General features: G+C 44.4%; 1 protein-coding gene across 2 annotated transcripts; it reads right to left on the bottom strand.

Moving 5' to 3' along the window:
* Positions 1-3,137: 3,137 nt before the first annotated feature.
* Positions 3,138-7,167, bottom strand: tnfa (tumor necrosis factor a (TNF superfamily, member 2)). 2 transcript variants are annotated; one of them, XR_013297826.1, is made up of 5 exons: positions 6,961-7,167; positions 6,828-6,855; positions 6,682-6,738; positions 5,343-5,885; positions 3,138-3,357 (listed from the first exon to the last, which is right to left on the bottom strand). XR_013297826.1 is itself a non-coding variant. In XM_077590542.1 (4 exons), exons 1-4 carry the CDS (start codon positions 7,129-7,131, stop codon positions 5,425-5,427), a joined length of 717 nt encoding a protein of 238 aa, XP_077446668.1. In that variant the 5' UTR covers positions 7,132-7,167; the 3' UTR covers positions 4,192-5,424. The 2 variants fall into 2 exon arrangements, 1 of the variants encoding a protein (XP_077446668.1); XM_077590542.1 differs by lacking the exon at positions 3,138-3,357 and having other exon boundaries at positions 4,192-5,885.
* Positions 7,168-18,084: the final 10,917 nt, after the last annotated feature.

Below are 18,084 nucleotides of genomic sequence, written 5' to 3'. Positions count from 1 at the left end.
GCATCATGGAAACAGCTCTCGCCTAGCGAATGGGAGGCCAGGAGATGTTGGGAGATACAAACATGTCAACTTCAGCCAATTGCTCCCCTTATTAATGATTGCAATTCCCCTTATTAAGCGATATTAAACCACACAAACTTAACAGGACACATATTTACTCACATAGGGTGCACTTAAAAGTCTAAAATTTTCTCCAAAGTGGACGGGGTGTCAATCAAGATTCTGTAGATGTCACTAACAGCTTGACTGTCTGTGTACATTGCTTCCTGCCGCGCTATATTTATATAGTGAAAAGACAGACGTGATTGACAACAGGATACAGGTGTGAAAGGGGATGGGGGTTGGGAAAGAATAGAGCATGTACCGAAAAATATACAGAAACGGAAATAACGTGATGAAGAGAAAGGTGCTCTGCGGAACATGAAACTCGCATTTCTCAGCTGTCACGTAAAGGCAGTTCTCCTGTAGACGTTGCAACACCTGTCGCACCTGCCGTTTGTGCTCCATAGGAGTGCGTGAAAAAATTAAAATGTCAGCCAGATATACGAACACAAATTGATCTAAAATATTTCATCTTATCACATCATTGATGAGGGCCTGGAACACCACTGGTGCATTGCAGAGGCCAAAAGGCATCACCAGGTACTCAAAATGGCCCAGGGGGGTGGTGAAAGCCGCCTTCCATTTGTCGCCTTCCCGAATGCAAACAAGATGGTAGGTGATACAGGAGGTTCAACTTGGTAAGAATCCTTGCACCGGTAGTCAAGGCAGGGGCGTAGCGAGCCGTCCTTCTTATTGACAAAGAAGATTCTTGCCCCAACTGGGGAGGAGGCCTGCCACTAGGGCGTCAGAGATGTAAATCTCAAGAGCCTCCCACTCAGACTTAGAGATATTGTAGAGCTGCTCCTTGGGGAGAGTGGCCCCTGGCAAGAGGTCAATGGCACAATCATAAGGGCGATGCGGAGGGGCGTCTTTTGCATGGTCCTTGCAAAAAACCAAGGTGGTTATACTAGTCCGTCACCGTGGCTAGGTCCGGGGGTCTTGCCTTGGATGGGTTCTTGTGGGCACACAGGCTGACTGGAGACACCTAGTGTGGCAGGCTGGACTCCAGGCAGTCACCTTGGAACCTGACCAGTCATTGTGTTCCCTTAGCCAAGGAAGACCCAGAACTATGGGAGTTTCCGGGCAGTCCAAAATATAAAAACACGCTTCCTCCAGGTGGTTGGGAACTGGCTCCGTCCACAGCTTCACTCTGCCTAAGGGCCGCCCGTTCAGTGCGGTTGTGCCCAAAGTTATACCCAATGGGCAAGCCCCAATGCCTAGTCGAGAAATCACGGAACGGTCAATAAAGCTCTCGTCCACTTCGCAGTCGACCATTGCGGCGGCCTTGTGCGTCTGTCCCTCCCAGAAGAGAGAGGCCGGCAGCAGAAGACGACAGGTGGATTCTCCAGTGGCCAGGCTCACCAACCCCTCCCTCTCCATTGGTGAGCCCTTGCTTACCGGACGAAGTGGGCATGTCCGTACAAGATGGCCCTTCTCCCTGCAGTAAAAATATGAAGCCGAGCGCAAATGATGGGAGCGTTCCTCCTCTAAGAGCCTGGGGTGGCCCAGTTGCATTGGCTCTAATGTCACCAGGCCGGTGTCACCGCAGGTGGAGGAGACGACGAAACTGGTCGCTGAGGCTCATGTATGGGGCCCACGTGCGAGCGTTCTCGGAGTCGGCAGTTGATTCTTTTGGCCAAATTGACGAGCGCATCGAGGGAGCCCAACCCGTCACGGCACGCCAACTCGTCCTTCAGGGACTCCCTTAGGCCCCCAAGAAATACTTCCTGTAGGGTGCTGTCATTGAACCCGCTCTCAGCGGTGATGGTGGGGAAACTTAATGGAATATTCCGCTACACTTTGGAGAGAGTGAGAGAGAGAGAGAAATCAAGCGACCTTCTGCCTCCCTGCTGCATACTGGGTGGTCGAACACCTTACACATTGCCTCTGTGAAGTCGACATACGAGGAGTAAATCTTCGTTTTTTTCCATTTTACTAAAAGTGCACCGACTGATATCGCACCCCGTCCACTTGAGGGAAAATTTTAGACTTTTAAGTGTGCCCTATGTGAGTTTTGTTTGTTAAGTGTATTATCACTTAATATGGTGAATCATTACTAAGGGTAGCAATTAACCGAGGTCGACAGGTATGGGTGAGAGGAGCAAGGTTTAAATTTTTTGACTCTTTGTGTCTTTGAGTGTTTGTACATACCAATCCCAGCTGTATTCGGGCCAGGGGTGGGGGAGACCCTGAATCAGTAGCCAGAAGATCACAGGGCACGAGGAGACGGACAACCATGCACACTCTCATTCTTACATAGTGTCCAATCAGCCTACCATGCATGTTTTTGGAATGTGGGAGGAAACCGGAGTATCTGGAGGAAACCCATGCAGGCCCAGGGAGAACATGCAAACTCCACACAGGTGGACCGAACTGGACTTGAACCCAAGACCGGGTCACACAGAGCTATGAGGCCAACGCGCTAACCACTCGCTCCACCGGGCAGCCTACATGCTACTCAACTCACCTCATTTTCCTCCGCTTTATCTGAGGCGGGGGCATCAGCTTCAGCAGGGAAGCCCAGACTTCCCTCTCCCCAGCCACTTCATGCAGCTCTTCCGGGAGTTTCTCAAGGCGTTCCCGGGCCAGCCGGGAGACATAGTTTCTCCTGCGTGTCCGAGGTCGGCCCTGTGGCCTCCTCCTAGTGGGACGTGCCCGGAACACCTCCCGAGGGAGGCGTCCAGGTGAAATCCTGATCAGATGCCCGAGCCAACTTATCTGGCTCCTCTCGATCCAGAGGAGCAGCGGCCCTACTCCGAGCCCCTCCCGGATTACCGAGCTTCCCACCTTATCTCTAAAGGAGAATCCGGACATCCTGCGGAGGAAACTAATTTCAGCCGCTTGAATCTGGGATCTCGTTCTTTCGGTCACGACCCACCCCTCGTGACCATAGATGGGGGTGTGAACGTAGACCGACCGGTAAATAGAGAGCTTCGCCTTTTGTCTCAGCTCCTTCTTCACTGCGACGGACAGGTGCAGAGTCCACATCACTGCAGACGCCGCACCGATCCACCTGTCGATCTCCCGCTCCATTCTTCCCTCACTCGTGAACAAGACTCCAAGATACTTAAACTCCCCCACCTGCGGAAGGACCTGTTCCCTGTCCCGGAGAGGGCATGCCACCTGTTTCCAACTGAGGACCATGGTCTCAGATTTGGAGGTGCTGATTCTCCTCCCGACCGCTTCACACTCGGTTGCAAATCGTTCCAGCGAGAGTTGGAGATCACGGTCTGATGAAGCCAACAGAACCACAATCTGCAAAAAGCAGGGATGCTACTTTTAAAATACAAAACTGGTCATCAGGAAGAAGACCATGGAATGTGTTTACAATTCTGAGCAGAGAGCTCCTCATATCCTAAATCCTAAAAAAGTACATATCTGAAACAGTAAGCATTGAAATGACTTACATTAATTATACCAGGGGTAGCGAACAAGTTAGACACAAAGAGTAAAAAAAATAAACTGTGAGAGTCAAAGAGCCAGCATAAAAAAATCCAATCTGCCTAATTATTTTTGAAAAATAATTACGTATTTGTTTTTAATGAGCTCTGATAAATTTGAGTGTGTTTTAAGAGAGAGCACATACAAACTCCACGCAGTGAGGAACAACCTGGGATCGACCCCTCGACCACAGAAAACTACTCAGTTGACTGGCTGCCTAAAACTGTTATTGCAATCAAATAATTTTGAATAAAGCCATGTAGTACATGTATATATGTCTACAGTTACTGTTCCAGTGCCATTTCTTGCCAAAATGTGTTGTTCATTAGAAATAATGTTATTTTTCTAAATTGATGGTCAAACCGAGATGTGATTTTTGTACCTGGAGGCTGGAGGAAATGTTGGTCTATTGTCTCATATTCATCTTTTTATTTCAGATCGAAATGTTTTCGGTTCATATGAAAAAATAGGGGAGACTGTGAAACATCATAATAGTGTTTGCTAATATAAATACAGCATCTCTGTTTAAATAAATAATTTATTAAATCATGATTAAAACATTATAAAAAATGTGTCACAACAGCGGTACTGTCTCAAATGTTGACATTATGACACCGCATATTGTAACTCTAAATAAATACATAAATACGTTCAATAAATACATGCACTACAGTGTATTTTCAAGAATCATTGGAGAATAGGCATTGCGTTATCCTTGTATTAGCAATACTAAAATGTATACATTTGACAATTGCAGTTGTGCATTGTAGTACAACAAAAGGTACTTCTCATTATTCATATTTTTATTTCAGATCAAAATGTTTTGGTTCACATAAAAAATAGGGGGGACTGTGAAACATCGTAATAGTGTTTGCCGATATAAATACAACATACATAAATAAATAATTTATTAAATAATGATTAAAATATAAAAAGGTGTCACAACAGCTTACAAAATGTAACTACAGTAAATGTACAATGGTACTGTCTACAGTGTTGATATTATGACACCACATATAGTAACTGTAAATAAATAGTTAAATAGGTTGAATAAATACGTGCACTACAGTGCATTTTCATGAATCATCGAAGGATAGGATGGAGGTTATCCTTGTATTAGCAATACTAAATTGTATACATTTGACAATCTCAGTTGTGCATTCTAGTACAACAAAAGGTACTGACACTGGATAGTACATGGTACATAACATATTAAAACCCCTTTATCGCTCAGAGATAGTACGTTACAGTTATAGATTACAGTGGTACCTCGATTCTTGACCAGAAGTCTGTTCGAGGAGTAATTTGTTCAAAATCTGAATCTATTGGAAATAAAAGAAAAAGAAATAAGGCGTTCCAAAGCCTAAAAAATAGGCTATTTAAAGAAATTTTTCAAGTTTTCCGCACAACTTTCCCTTGTTTAGTACCAGCAGCCTTACTATTTCCATTTGCATTCTTTATAGCATGATTAGGGATTAATATAGCCCTCAATATGACAAAAACAGTCACTAAATGTAGTTAACTCTATGAGTCTCAGGGTTAATGAAGTGCAGCTGACGAATGATAAACATGAACATAAACACAAACAGGAGACGTCTGCGTACAGAGGCTCAGTTATGCACAATAACAAAGCGCGTCGTGCATTTGCTAGTCGGCCCGCGCGAATTGTGTTTTTTGGGGGCTTTTGTCTGGGGCGTGTGAGCTCTGGATCTTGTTTTTTTTTACGGTAATGTTTAGTCAGCTATTTTTATCACAGCATGTTTAAATAACATTCTTTTTTTCGGACGAATGGTGCTAACCTTACAGGAAGGTGCATAAGATGATGTCAAATTCCATCCATTTCTTCATGTTCTTTTGTATTTGGCTCTGCCTTTCATGTTCTCACAAGGCAAACACGCCAAAGAAAGTCTTCCCAGCTTCTTCCTCAAGGTTTGGCAACATTTTCTCCGTTACTGTCTTCAACCTGTCTCCTTTGTTCAGGTTAAATACAGCCCCCATGTAGACAGCAGAGTACCATTTGCCCTCCTCTTCAGCATTACCACTTGCTGTTTTTCGACAGGCAGTACGGACCGAGTGTAGGATGGTCCGGTATTTGTCATTCCCAAATGAGCTCGACCATCGTCCAACTCTATGAGTAAGGTGGATCATTGACGTTGCGGATGCGTCGTCATTTTCGTCCATGCGACAACTGACCCGAAAAGATACTTGACTGTAAACAAAGTAGAGGCCACCTTGAGGGATAACAATCTCATTGTTCTTGAGTTCCAGGCCACCTTGAGAATGGGATGGGTCCACCTGATTTATCCATTCCACAGAGTTGACAATTTCTGAATTGTACTGCCCTGTAGAGAGGAGATAGACTTGAGTGAAAAATGTTTGACAAGCGTAGTAGTATTGAAGAAATGTTCCTATTTTGGGGTCCCATACTGTAATATCATTCACTGTTCAAGTATTCATATGTCCGATCAGCGGGAGGAAACCAGAGTACCCAGAGAAAATCCATGTAGCCCTGGGGAGAACACCAAACTCCACACAGGTGGACCAACCTGGATTCGAACCCAGGACCCCAGAACTGAGAAGCCGATGCGCTAAGCACTCAACCGCCGGGCCGCCCATTAATGAGCATATATGTACATGTAAATATGTAAGATTATAGCCAAAGACTAATTTACATCTTTAGTCCCTTGTGCAGGTTGGTGTTAAAAATACAAGATAAAATCAATAAGGCAGTAGGGAGTGAGAGGGGGGAAAACAGGACAAAAGACTAGAACGCAGCATAGAAACGATGAGACATACACATCTACGCAAATAGGAAAGGTCTAGGCCACAGGTGTAAAACTGATTCCAGAAAGGGTCAAATGGGGGGCAGGTTTTCCTCCCTACTGAAATAGCAGAGACAGTTGGGCCAATGAGGAGGTCTGCTGGAAGAAGCGGCACCTGACTGCAATCAACTGATTACAGTTGGAAGAGAACAGTTTGGTGAAGAGGTGTCATTTTGGTGAGTTGGAACGAAACCCCTGCACCAACCAGGTCCTTTCTGGAATGAGTGTAACACCTATGGTCTAGGCAGTGTTAATCGTAGTTACTAATCATTTCAATCACCTTTTTGTTGTTTCATCTAAAATAAAATGGTCTTACCTGTTAAGTGAATGGCAGCTCGGACATTGGATATTTGCCGTAAGGTGTGGTGAATATCTGAAAGTTAGAAAGATGGGGATTTTATTCATTTCACTAATTTAATATGTTCAATATTCGTAATGAGTGACAAATATATTATTATTTACCAAAATCGCCCTCATTTCGTCCTGGATTCTGCGTAAAGAAAATTAAATGAATTCAGATAAATCCGGCCTTTGTGCTTCTGAGAGAACTCCATATAGCCCATAATTTAATGGTAATTCTGTATTATTTTCTTACCTTGATGTTACTCTTGAAGAAAAAGACAGCAGCAGCAGTAATGCCAAGAAATATCGTTAGACCCAACAGAGCAATGGTAATCTTTGAGCCATTTTCAGCACCAGGTCTTGCCGGCTTCCTTGATTCTTCATCCATAGAAGCAATAACGGTCACTTTACAGTCCTGTTCCATTGTTCACTTCAAGTTGAGTAAGTATTTTTCTGAGGGTGTCTTCCTTCTGAGGCTCACGTATTTTGACTGCCTGATTTGCCCAGAGAAGCTCTTTATAAAACTGTCAGGTCCTTCTGGGGAAGTCCAATGATATCATTCATTGTTAGTGAGTGGTGATTGAGTAAGGAAGAGGGAACCAAAACTGATGTAGACACTCCTACGCACACACACACCTAAAACACTCCAGCAATAAAACACATGGTAATAAACTCTACCATTGTGACAAATAATGTAGATCGGAGATACCAAGGTAGATTAAACACTTGTATTTATATTATAATTAAAACAATCAAACCGCTTGCTTACGTAAGCTGTGTATACATTGATATTGGTCATATTTATGTGGATCAAATGAGTTGAAATTAGATAGGGAAGAAAAAAATATACGAACGCATCATTGAGTTGAAAACCACACATCCGTTTGTTGTTTTAGATTTGTACCCAAATGCTAAACATACGTACTGAAGAGTCATTGTTGTGGTTTTCGTATACTGTGTTACTTCCCTATATCTGTAACATTAGACATTTTACATAGTAATGAGTGATTTTAAATCATCGAATTGCCTCATCCCATCTGCCAACATACTACATGTGAACTATGTAATGATGTAAAATGGGAAACGTTTATTTCCTTTTTTTAATGGACTTTTTAGTATATAAGTGCAAAATTTTAAAACTTTTGCTTCCTCAAACTTACTTGGCCGTGGATATTACAAGGCATGGCCAAAAAAGTCATCACCTAAAACAAGGTCATACATTCTAATATTTTGTAAAACTGCTTTTAGCTGATATTGCAGAACGTATTTGCTGTGTGATTGTTGGCAAGCTTCTACAATGTTACAACATTTATTTCCATACAGTGTTGCATTATTTGTTCACCTAGATTTTAGTAGCGTTGGACTGCTGTGAAAAAAATATTTCTGGCACAACCCAAAGTTTCTCAATGTGATCAGAAATATTGACTCTGATGTCCAAAATTAAGACACGGTCTTTCACAATGTGAGCTAATGAATCCTTGTATTGTCATCTTGGAGTGCGCTTGTGCCACCAGAGAACATGGTCATCCAGTACCGTATTTTCTGCACTATAAGGCGCACATTCAATGAATGGCCCATCTTAGAACATGGGCCTCACAGTTCTTGGGTCGAGGGTTTGATCCCAGGTTGGTCCTCACTGTGTGGAGTTTGCATGTTTTCTCCAGGTACTCAGGTTTCCTCCCATATCCCTAAAACATGCATGGTAGGCGGGATGAACACTCTAAATTGCCCCTAGGTATGAGTGTGAGCGTGAGTGTCTGTCCATCTCCTTGTGCCCTCTGATTGGCTGGCCAGCAATTCAGGGTGCCCCCACCTGGTGACCATATTTACCTGGACGGGTACGTTCCAGCAGCTCTTGTCTGGAAAAACTGAACTATGACTAAACACAACATACAAACGAGTGTAATCAGTAATAACATTGCGAAACCTACATACATACACAAGTTCCTGTTAGTCATAAAACACAGACACACCAGCATTTCCTGCCATCATTTCCTGACTTGTTAACGTGAACATGCAGTATAAGTTCATAGTGTAACTGTGTGCTAGCTATGAGATGTTTTACTGAGCAGAACTGTATTGTTAAGAATGCAGCTTTTTTTTTTTAAATTAAGCATTTGGAAATTGTTTTGAGATCTTAACTAGTGGAATTTTTGAAAGCAATTTTATCAGATCTAGAAAAGCATCATTAGAGTCGAACCCGTATATTTGCAGTTGAAATGTAATGGAGTCACCTACAGCATGCGTGGATATGTACATATATAATTATACACATTTTAAAATTATGTTGTGTTTTCCTTCCCAGTTTATTGCTATGAACAATTCTCTAAGGCTTTGGGGATGAATATTTGCAGAGTGGGTGGTCAGGAGGTTTTCTTTTTTTTTATTGCTTTGATGTTCTTGAAAATTTCAAGAAAATAACTTATTGACATCCTGTTTACTCTTTATGTCAGGGGTCACCAAACTACGGCCCGTGGGCCGGATACGGCCCGCCGACACATTTGGACCGGCCCTCTGAACAATACCAGAGACGCTATCGGATGTTTTTTTTTTTTTTTGGATGCAGCCCGCCGGCACATTTGGACCGGCCCTCTGAACAATACCAGAGACACTATCTGATTTTTTTCCTATTTGGCCTTGAAGACTGGGACGTTTTAATCTTGTGTTTGGTTCATTGCACCCCTGCTGAGCCCACAAATCATCCCAGTGAAGCGGGGCTTCGCATTGCTTCTTTGGTGACACGCGCGGGGAGAGTGTTTCCCTTTGATACAGGCGGGCACGTCCACCGTTGCATGCACGAGCAGTGTTACCAAGACATCTGGACGATCGCAGGTGAGGGCGGAGCCCTGGGACCATCGCGGACTATTCAAGCATATAAAAACTGCAACCTGTTTGAGAACGGAATAATGGCGAAAAAGTTAGATGAGAGAAAAATTGATTCAGAATGCAGGGTATTTAACCTGGAGTGGACAAACGATTATTTTTTTGTTCAATGCAAAGAAAAGGCTGTTTGTCTCATTTGTCAAGAGACGGTGGCGGTATTCAAAGAATACAATCTTTGCCAACACTATGAATCCCGTCACAAAGACAAGTATGATAGCTTGCAAGGCCAAATACGAGCAGACAAACTCTCAAAGCGAAAAAGTGGACTACTATCTCAGCAGAACCAGGCATCCGTTCGGGCCAGCTTTTGGGTTGCTAAATTGATAGCAAGCAGCGGTAAGCCTTTCACTGACAGAGAGTTTGTTAAGAAATGTATGGATACTGTCGCGGAGGAGGTGTGTCCCGAAAAGGAAGATGCATTTAATGCCGTAAGTCTGTCGGTGAGTACAATGACCAGACGCGTTGAAGAAATCGGGAGTAATGTATATGCCCAGCTGCAGCAGAAGACGAAATAATTTGACTTTTTTTCATTAGCACTGGATGAAAGCACGGACGTGCAAGACACAGCGCAACTGCTCATTTTTATTCGTGGAGTTAGCGCAAACTTTGAGATTTGCGAGGATCTGGCAGCCCTCCAAAGTCTCAAAGGGACTACAACGGGAGAGGATATTTTTGACAAAGTGTGCCAAACCATGGAGAAGTTGGACCTGGACTGGTCAAAGCTAGCTAGCATCACGACTGACGGGGCTCCTAGCATGGTGGCCGAAACTCGCGGTCTAATAATGGGACGCATGAACCGGGAGTTGGAAAAAAAGGGGTCTCACCGCCCCTCTACGAGTCCACTGCCAAATTCACCAGCAAGCACTGTGCTGCAAAATGTTGACGTGGGATTCTGTAATGACGGTTGTGGTGTCGTGCATAAACTTCAGAGCAAAGGGAGAAGATTGTGCATGGCACAACAGAAAGTTAATGTTCCATGGCTTTTTTTTCTATGAAGAACCCAGAGAGAGTTATTTAGTTATTATTTATTTCATAAATAGTGTTATTTATTTCCTGTTTTTTCTGTGAAGAACTCAGAGAGGGTTATTTAGTTATTATTTATTTCATTAATAGTGTTATTATATGTTTCCTGACTTTTTTTCTGTAAAGAACCTGGAAAGGGTTATTTGGTTATGTGTGGCTTTCTGGAAAACAATTTAAAAAAATTAAGCTCCCCTACGATCGTCACACTTTTTCTGTTACAAACTGACACCGGCCCCCCATCAGAGAAGGGAAAAGTTATGTGGCCCTCACAGGAAAAAGTTTGGGGACCCCTGCTTTATGTTTTGACTAGTTTTTGATGACAGAAGGAAAATGTCAGTTTCTGTCAACAGTATCACTGTGCATGACTCAGTGTGTGTGGAAGACTAGCAGACAGGTGTGCATGCATGATAAATGAGTAGCTTGAAGCCCTAAGCTGATACATAAAGAGAATTTTTTTATAGTATATTTGATAATTAGAAGGCCAATAGAAAATAAAGTGTCACACTTCCTTGTGGGTGTTTTCATTACCACATTACAATCCAGTGCTTGGAAAGAGGAACACTTTAGTTCTTTGTTATATTTATAGAACACAATTTAAAGTGTCGATTCCCCTTTTCATTCAGGGATATGAAAATGAAATTGAAAACCGGTCCAGGAAATTCTGAAAGGAAGATGGAACTCCCTACTTGGCTCAAGCCTTAAATCAATTTTGTTAAGATAACTCCCCAAAAAGCTTTATTGCTCAGTTGCTGTTTGCAATATTAATGTACTCAAGGATTGAGTAGAATTGTATTGCCTCTAGAAGTTCTTCCTAAATATTTGCAAAGAATCTCTACTAGAACAGTAAATGTTTAAGTTGAATAGTACTGAACAGTACTTCATAAATGCACAGTAGGGGAATTTTTATTAGAATCATTTATTTTTAACATTTTATTCAGTTACTTTCACTTACCACTACATAGATTGTACGTATTACTGGTGGTATATTCATACCTCAATTAAGAACCACTAAGCGAGGGGATCCATTCTTATTTGTAGACTTCCTGTCACATGCGTTCAGGTTCATAAAGCTCCTCCATGTCAATCTCTGGCATATTCTTTAACCCAGCCAAGAATTTACTGAGGCGGTATATGCTTAAAAATGTTCTGAAGCATAACTTCACCACTGGAGCTATCACCAGAGCTCCGTCGACCCCATTTCAGGATTACCTCTGTACCATTTCTGGAGTTTTATGTTTTCATCAGGAGTGAATGCGAAATCAATGTAGAAAGTAAAAGAAATAACAGGACAATTTAAATAAAACTGTTGTAATCATGTTGTTACATTAATTGAAATATTATGTTTTTCCAAACTATTGAAAAGTACAGCATAATGAAAATAAGTATAATAAGTGAACAAAGTATAATTTGTTGATCATTTATTGGCAAATTCAAATTACCATTTAGACACCCCCCGGAAAAAATAGGATTTGCTTCAAAAGATTAGTGGTTTAAAACAGCCTTAATAATAGTTACTTCCCTTATGATAAAAACGAAAATGTTAAAGTGATAAAGGCTACATATACAGTTGATTCGATTGCCACACTGAAATCGCACAAGACGAATCATTCGTCAGAAATTGTAACTCGGATGATTCACAATGTACTCGTGTGACCGAATTCATCCGGTTTAAAGTGCAGTTGAATCAAAATGGCGGAAGCCGTAACGATAGTGTGAATTTCGAGGCATTTAAATTGGAAATTTGGTACTTCTCCAAAATGCAGAGCTGCCAACCTCCATCGACCCCATTTCCAGAGTTTTTCCAGAATGAATGCAATTCACGCAAAATCAATATAAAATGTTTAAAAAAAATACAAGGCAATTTAAATAAAACTGTTATTATCATGTTTTTACATTAATTTAAATATTGTGTTTTTGCAAACTATTGAAAATAAGTATAAAAAGTGAATTTGTTGATCATTTATTGGCAAATTCAAATTTCCACAACATTAATATGTTTTTCAGGTGGGCCCTTACAGACACTTGCATCTTGTGCAAAGTGCAAATGCCGGTCCTTTTTGAGACGGCTTCAACATGGGATATTTCGTCGAATACGGACTTATACATTTCTGCGACTGTCTGGTTTTTTTTTATAAGAAATGGTTGCTTCCAAAAAAATTGAAGTGACAATTTTTGGGGGAGTGGCGCGAGTGGTTAGCGCGTCGGCCTCACAGCTCTGGGGTCCTGGGTTCAAATCCAGGTCACGTCCACCTGTGTGGAGTTTGCATATTCTCCCCGTGCCTGCGTGGGTTTCCTCTGTGTATTCCGATTTCCACCCACATTCCAAAATCATGCATGGTAGACTGATTAGACACTCTAAATTGCCCCTAGGTATAAGTGTGTGTGTGCATGGTTGTGAAATAATCTTGAAAAGTAATCAAATAATGTTTCACATCTATGACATCACCTTCAATCCGTGTCATGCCCATGTCATAGATACCTTCCATCCACATCACAACCATCGGTTTCAAAACCATGCATCTTTGTAATAGGGTATGTCCTTTGTTTATATGTAGCCTTTAACATCATCAGTATCACCACCATCATCGGTGTCACTGTCGCACTGCATCTTTGTAACAGGGAATTTGTATGTCCCTAGTCATAGAGAATTTGTATGTCATGAAATCTTGCCCTAAGTAAAATATTTTCTGTAGAAGTAGAGTCATCGGACCCTCCTTCTGCAGAAGCGTCAAAATCTCACTCATCTGTCTCGGTGTGCTTTATTTGTGTTCGACCTTTTGAATGTTCATAGTGGACCGGACAATGGTTGTCCATCTCCTTCTGGCCTGGGATCGGCTGACCACCGGTGTCCCCCGCCTCTGGCCCGGAATAATAATAATAATAATAATCGGACATAGGCCTGCAGCTGAGATAGGCTCCAGCACCTCCCGTGACCCTAATGAGGATAAAACAGTTCAGAAAATGAGATGAGATGACAATTTTCCGTAGTTTAGGGAGGTTGCTAGGAGTCCTGGAGTTTGCGTTACCGGGTAAATTCCGGAACTTCCGCAGAAGTTGGCAGCTCTGGAAATGGTTGCTTAAAGAAAAAATTAGGTGCCATTTTTGGGGATTTCTGGAGTATAGGCAGGTTGTTTGCATTAATTGGGGACATAGTCCAGTTACTCGTCTTTGTCTTAGGGGATAACGGACTTCAAAGATTAAGGAGGAGCTGGCAGCAACGCAGTCCATGCACGGGACGTTTTGACTTGTTTTGGTCCGGCCCTCCACAATATGTTCTGTTTATCATGTGTCCCTGTGGAAAAAAACACTTGCCTACCCCTGGATTAGAGGGTAAAACAGCCTAACACAACACCAAGCAGCACTGAGTTTGTGACAACACGATCCACTATTACTGTACACTTATTTCGTTTTATTTATTCATTCATTCATCTTTGAACCGCTTCGTGGTGTAGAGGTTCACTCGCTTGACTTGTGAGTGCGGATGGCCCTTTGCATATCTCTGTGCCCTACGGCTGACTGGCGACCAGTCTAGGATGTAGTTTGTCTTTTGACCAAAGTCAGCTGGATTAGGCTCTAGCCACCCTTTCGAGGAGGTGCGGTATGGAAGATGAATGATTTTCATTTATTCATCGAGGGAACCTCTACACACCAATGTGGCTATTTGTTTCATCTTTTTGTTTTGTTGTTGCTATTTTTGTTCTTTTTTTATTTCTCTCTGCATGTTGATGTTTCTTTTCTTGAAATTTTAGCATAGTACTATATAGGGTAGAAGTCCATATTATATACTACTTAATTGCATGTACACATCTTGTCAAGTATGATATTAGAAAACAAAACAAAAATAAACGTGATGAAGATGATTAAAATTGGGTATGATAACGGCAACAAATGAGTGGGCAAGTTGTGCAATGGTAAGACAAAAAAAGACATGTTTGAAATATTTCACAGGTGAATGGGTTTATGCGAACAGGTGACTGTCGGGATTGTGGGAAAAAATAAGCATTTACGCAAGGCTCAACTATTCACAAGACAGAACGGGAAATTCCCCAATTGGTGAAATCTGTGTGACAGGGGAAAAAAGCCCTACAGTTGAAAAGCAGTGTGCATTTGCAAGGATTTTAGGTATTTCATCATCTATAGCAAGACTCCAGACTTGAATTATTTTACATGACATACAGTGGCCCTTGAGCTGAAATTTTTAAGAAAACAAGTGGAAAGATTAGAGGTCTGCAATATCATTTGAATCGCAGAGAAAATATCCCCTTTTTGACTCGTGCACTCTATTACTTATACAAATACTTAAAAAACCTATTTGTGCATTATCAATCTTAAGTGGTCTTAAGTTTGGAGAGAAAAATCATTAACAAAAAATATTAAATGTAACTAATTATCTTTTAAAATGAACCAATTTGTCAGTTGCACAGGCGGGAGTAGATGTTAAAAAAATGTAGTGGCACATGCTGCCACTCTCACCAATTCCCACCCTTTCTGTCACTAGTATATCTACCAATAATAGACAGCTCAGTCAAACTTTTACTATACTTGCAACGAGGATGGTCCGCGGCCTCAGCACAATGTCCTATGAGGAAAGATGCCAGCGACTCAATCTTCCGACCCTTGAGGCTAGGCGTTTGCGAGGGGACCTGATACTGGCCTACAACATCCTCCACGGTAACTACAACATGCCCCGTGATCTCTTCACGCCCGCACCTGATCGAGGTCTGAGGGGTCATCCTTGGAAGGTGTATCCTCGCAGGTTCCGGTTAAATCGGCGGAAGGCTGCTTTTTCGGTGCGCATCGCCGGACCTTGGAACCGGCTTCCGCAGAGTGTGGTCGAGAAGCCGACGGTCGCTCAGTTCAAGAAAGCTCTGAATGACGTGTAGGCCGTGAACCAGTGACAACACCGTGTTTTCTACACACTTCTTTTATCTTCTTTACATGGCCCTTAGCCTTTGTCCATTTCTTTCGCCAATAAATTGAATTGAATTGAATTATATAGAGTGAGCGGGCATTTTTTAACTATGGTACACTCGAAAAGGGGCTTTCAACCTCTGGCTATTAGCCTGACTGATCTCTCAAAGGGCTTTCATTGGTAGTTGATAAATTACAGTGGCGGGCCGTGCATTTGACACCTAGGCCTTTAGTAGTGGTGTGTGAATCAAACCAAGCTTCAATAAGTATTTTATGGCTATAAAACCTTTAATGCAGCTACAGCTGTGACACATATTGTTAGGAGTAGCCTGCTTTTCCCGACTTTCGTTTGTCCCTCCTGCCTTGCCGTTGTGTTCACGCAGCCGCGCGTGATTCGAAAGTAGTCCCTGATTTGTCTATTTAAACCCCACTGAGTTTAATGTAATTGTCGGATCGTCTGCCTAAATTCCCTTACCATGCATCCATGCTACCTTGCTCCTCGATTCCACGTGTTTTGCCTAGTCCGGTTTGGTTTCATATTTTGTTTCACAAGTCCTTGTTATTTCGTAAGGTCCCTCCTAAGTTATTAAAGTTTTGGTTATGAGCACCATTTGCCTCGTCCTCACCTGCTTCCCCGCAACTGGATCCTAACCCCTGCTACCTCGCCTCGACGTCTACCGTGGACGTAACAGAACGATCCGACCACATGGACCCAGCGGGAAGCCACCGACGCTCGCGCCGACGCTCTTGCCGACGCCAGCCACCCAGCTCATACTCCACCGATAACCCGCCCCATCGCTCACTCCGTCGCTCCTGGCTACTCGCACAACTAAGCGAGAATACCCGAATTCCGTCGCCCCCTGTTCATCGCCCGAGTTATCTGGATTCAAACTCCAGCTATTATTTTCCTCAATGGAGGGTGAATCCCCAGTCTCCATCGGTCCCCGTTGAACGCCTCAGCTATCTTGGATTGGACTCAGATTTTTCTGATTGTGAGGATGACCGGGAGCTAATTGATTTGTGGGCTGGAGATTCGGACTCGGACTGTGATTCCCTCAGCCAATTTGGACTTCGATACATCCCCGGAGCACGTTGGCCCCGACTTCTTCTCCGATTACTCCAACATGGATTACCCCAACCAGGATTCGCCGTGTCGGCTGGCCATCTACGGCCGGCGGGGAGGCTCAGGTAGGAGTTTTGAATACCGCCCTTCTTGTCTTGAATTCTTCCCGTCTTGTCTTAGTGGGGAGGCGAGGCAGCGAGGTTTTTCCCCATGTCGGCTGGCCATCTACAATGGGCCGCCACGTGGCGGCCAGCGTCCTGCGCCGTCCTCCCGGAGGAGGCGGCGAGTGCTGCGCCGCAGGGAGAAGTGGAAGGAGGGGCTGGACGCTCGAGCCCCTGAACAAGCTCCTCGCTCGACCACGCCCTTCCAAGCTCCTCGCTCGACCTCGCCCGTCCGAGCTCCTCGCTCGACCTCGCCTGTCCAAGCTCCTCGCTCGACCTCGCCTGTCCAAGCTCCTCGCTCGACCTCGCCTGTCCAAGCTCCTCGCTCGACCTCGCCCATCTAAACTCCTCGCCTGAACTCTCCCGTCCAAGCTTCCCATATCCCCGTGCCGGCTGGACCGCCAGTCGCACCCGTGCCGAAGCCACGCACAAGACTCCCCATGCCGGCTGGACCGCCAGTCGCACAAGTGCCGAAGCCACGCACAAGACTCCTCGTGCTGGCTGGGCCGCCAGTCGCACCCATGCTGAAGCCACGCACAAGACTCCCCGTGCCGGCTGGGCCACCAGTCGCACCCGTGCTGAAGCCACGCACAAGACTCCCCATGGCAGATGGACCGCCAGTCGCACTCGTGCCAAAGTAACGCTCAAGACTCCCCATGCCGGCTGGACCGCCAGTCGCACCCGTGCCGAAGCCACGCACAAGACTCCCCGTGCCGGCTGGACCGCCAGTCGCACCCGTGCCGAAGCCATGCACAAGACTCCCTGTGCCAGCTGGACCAACAGTCGCACCCGTGCCGAAGCCACGCACAAGACTCCCCGTGCCGGCTGGACCGCCAGTCACACCCGTGCCGCCTGGGCCGCCAGTCGCATCCGTGCCGAAGCCGTGCACAATAGTCCCCGTGGCGGCTGGGCCGCCAGTCGCACCCATGCCGAAGCCACGCACAATATTCCCCGTGCCGGCTGGGCCGCCAGTCGCACCCGTGCCAAAGCCACGCACAATATTCCCTGTGCCGGCTGGGCCGCCAGTCGCACCCGTGCCGAAGCCACACACAATATTCCCCGTGCCGGCTGGGCCGCCAGTCGCACCCGTGCCGAAGCCACGAACCAGTTTTCCCATGCCGGCTGGCCCGCCTAATTCCTGCCCGCCAAGTTCCTGCCCGCCATGTTCCTGCCCGCCAAGTTCCTGCCCGCCAAGTTCCTGCCCGCCAAGTTCCTGCCCGCCAAGTTCCTGCCCGCCAAGTTCCTGCCCGCCAAAATATATTTTTTGAAAATCAAGCAAGCAGCAGTTTTCGAGTTATTTGAAGGTCTCGCGTGAACAGCGTTCCGCAGATTCCAG

Source organism: Stigmatopora argus, chromosome 21, assembly GCF_051989625.1.
Source record: "Stigmatopora argus isolate UIUO_Sarg chromosome 21, RoL_Sarg_1.0, whole genome shotgun sequence".
NCBI classification, from domain to species: domain Eukaryota; kingdom Metazoa; phylum Chordata; class Actinopteri; order Syngnathiformes; family Syngnathidae; genus Stigmatopora; species Stigmatopora argus.
Note: the sequence above shows the minus strand (reverse complement) of the source record. Positions and strands in the feature narration are given on the sequence as shown.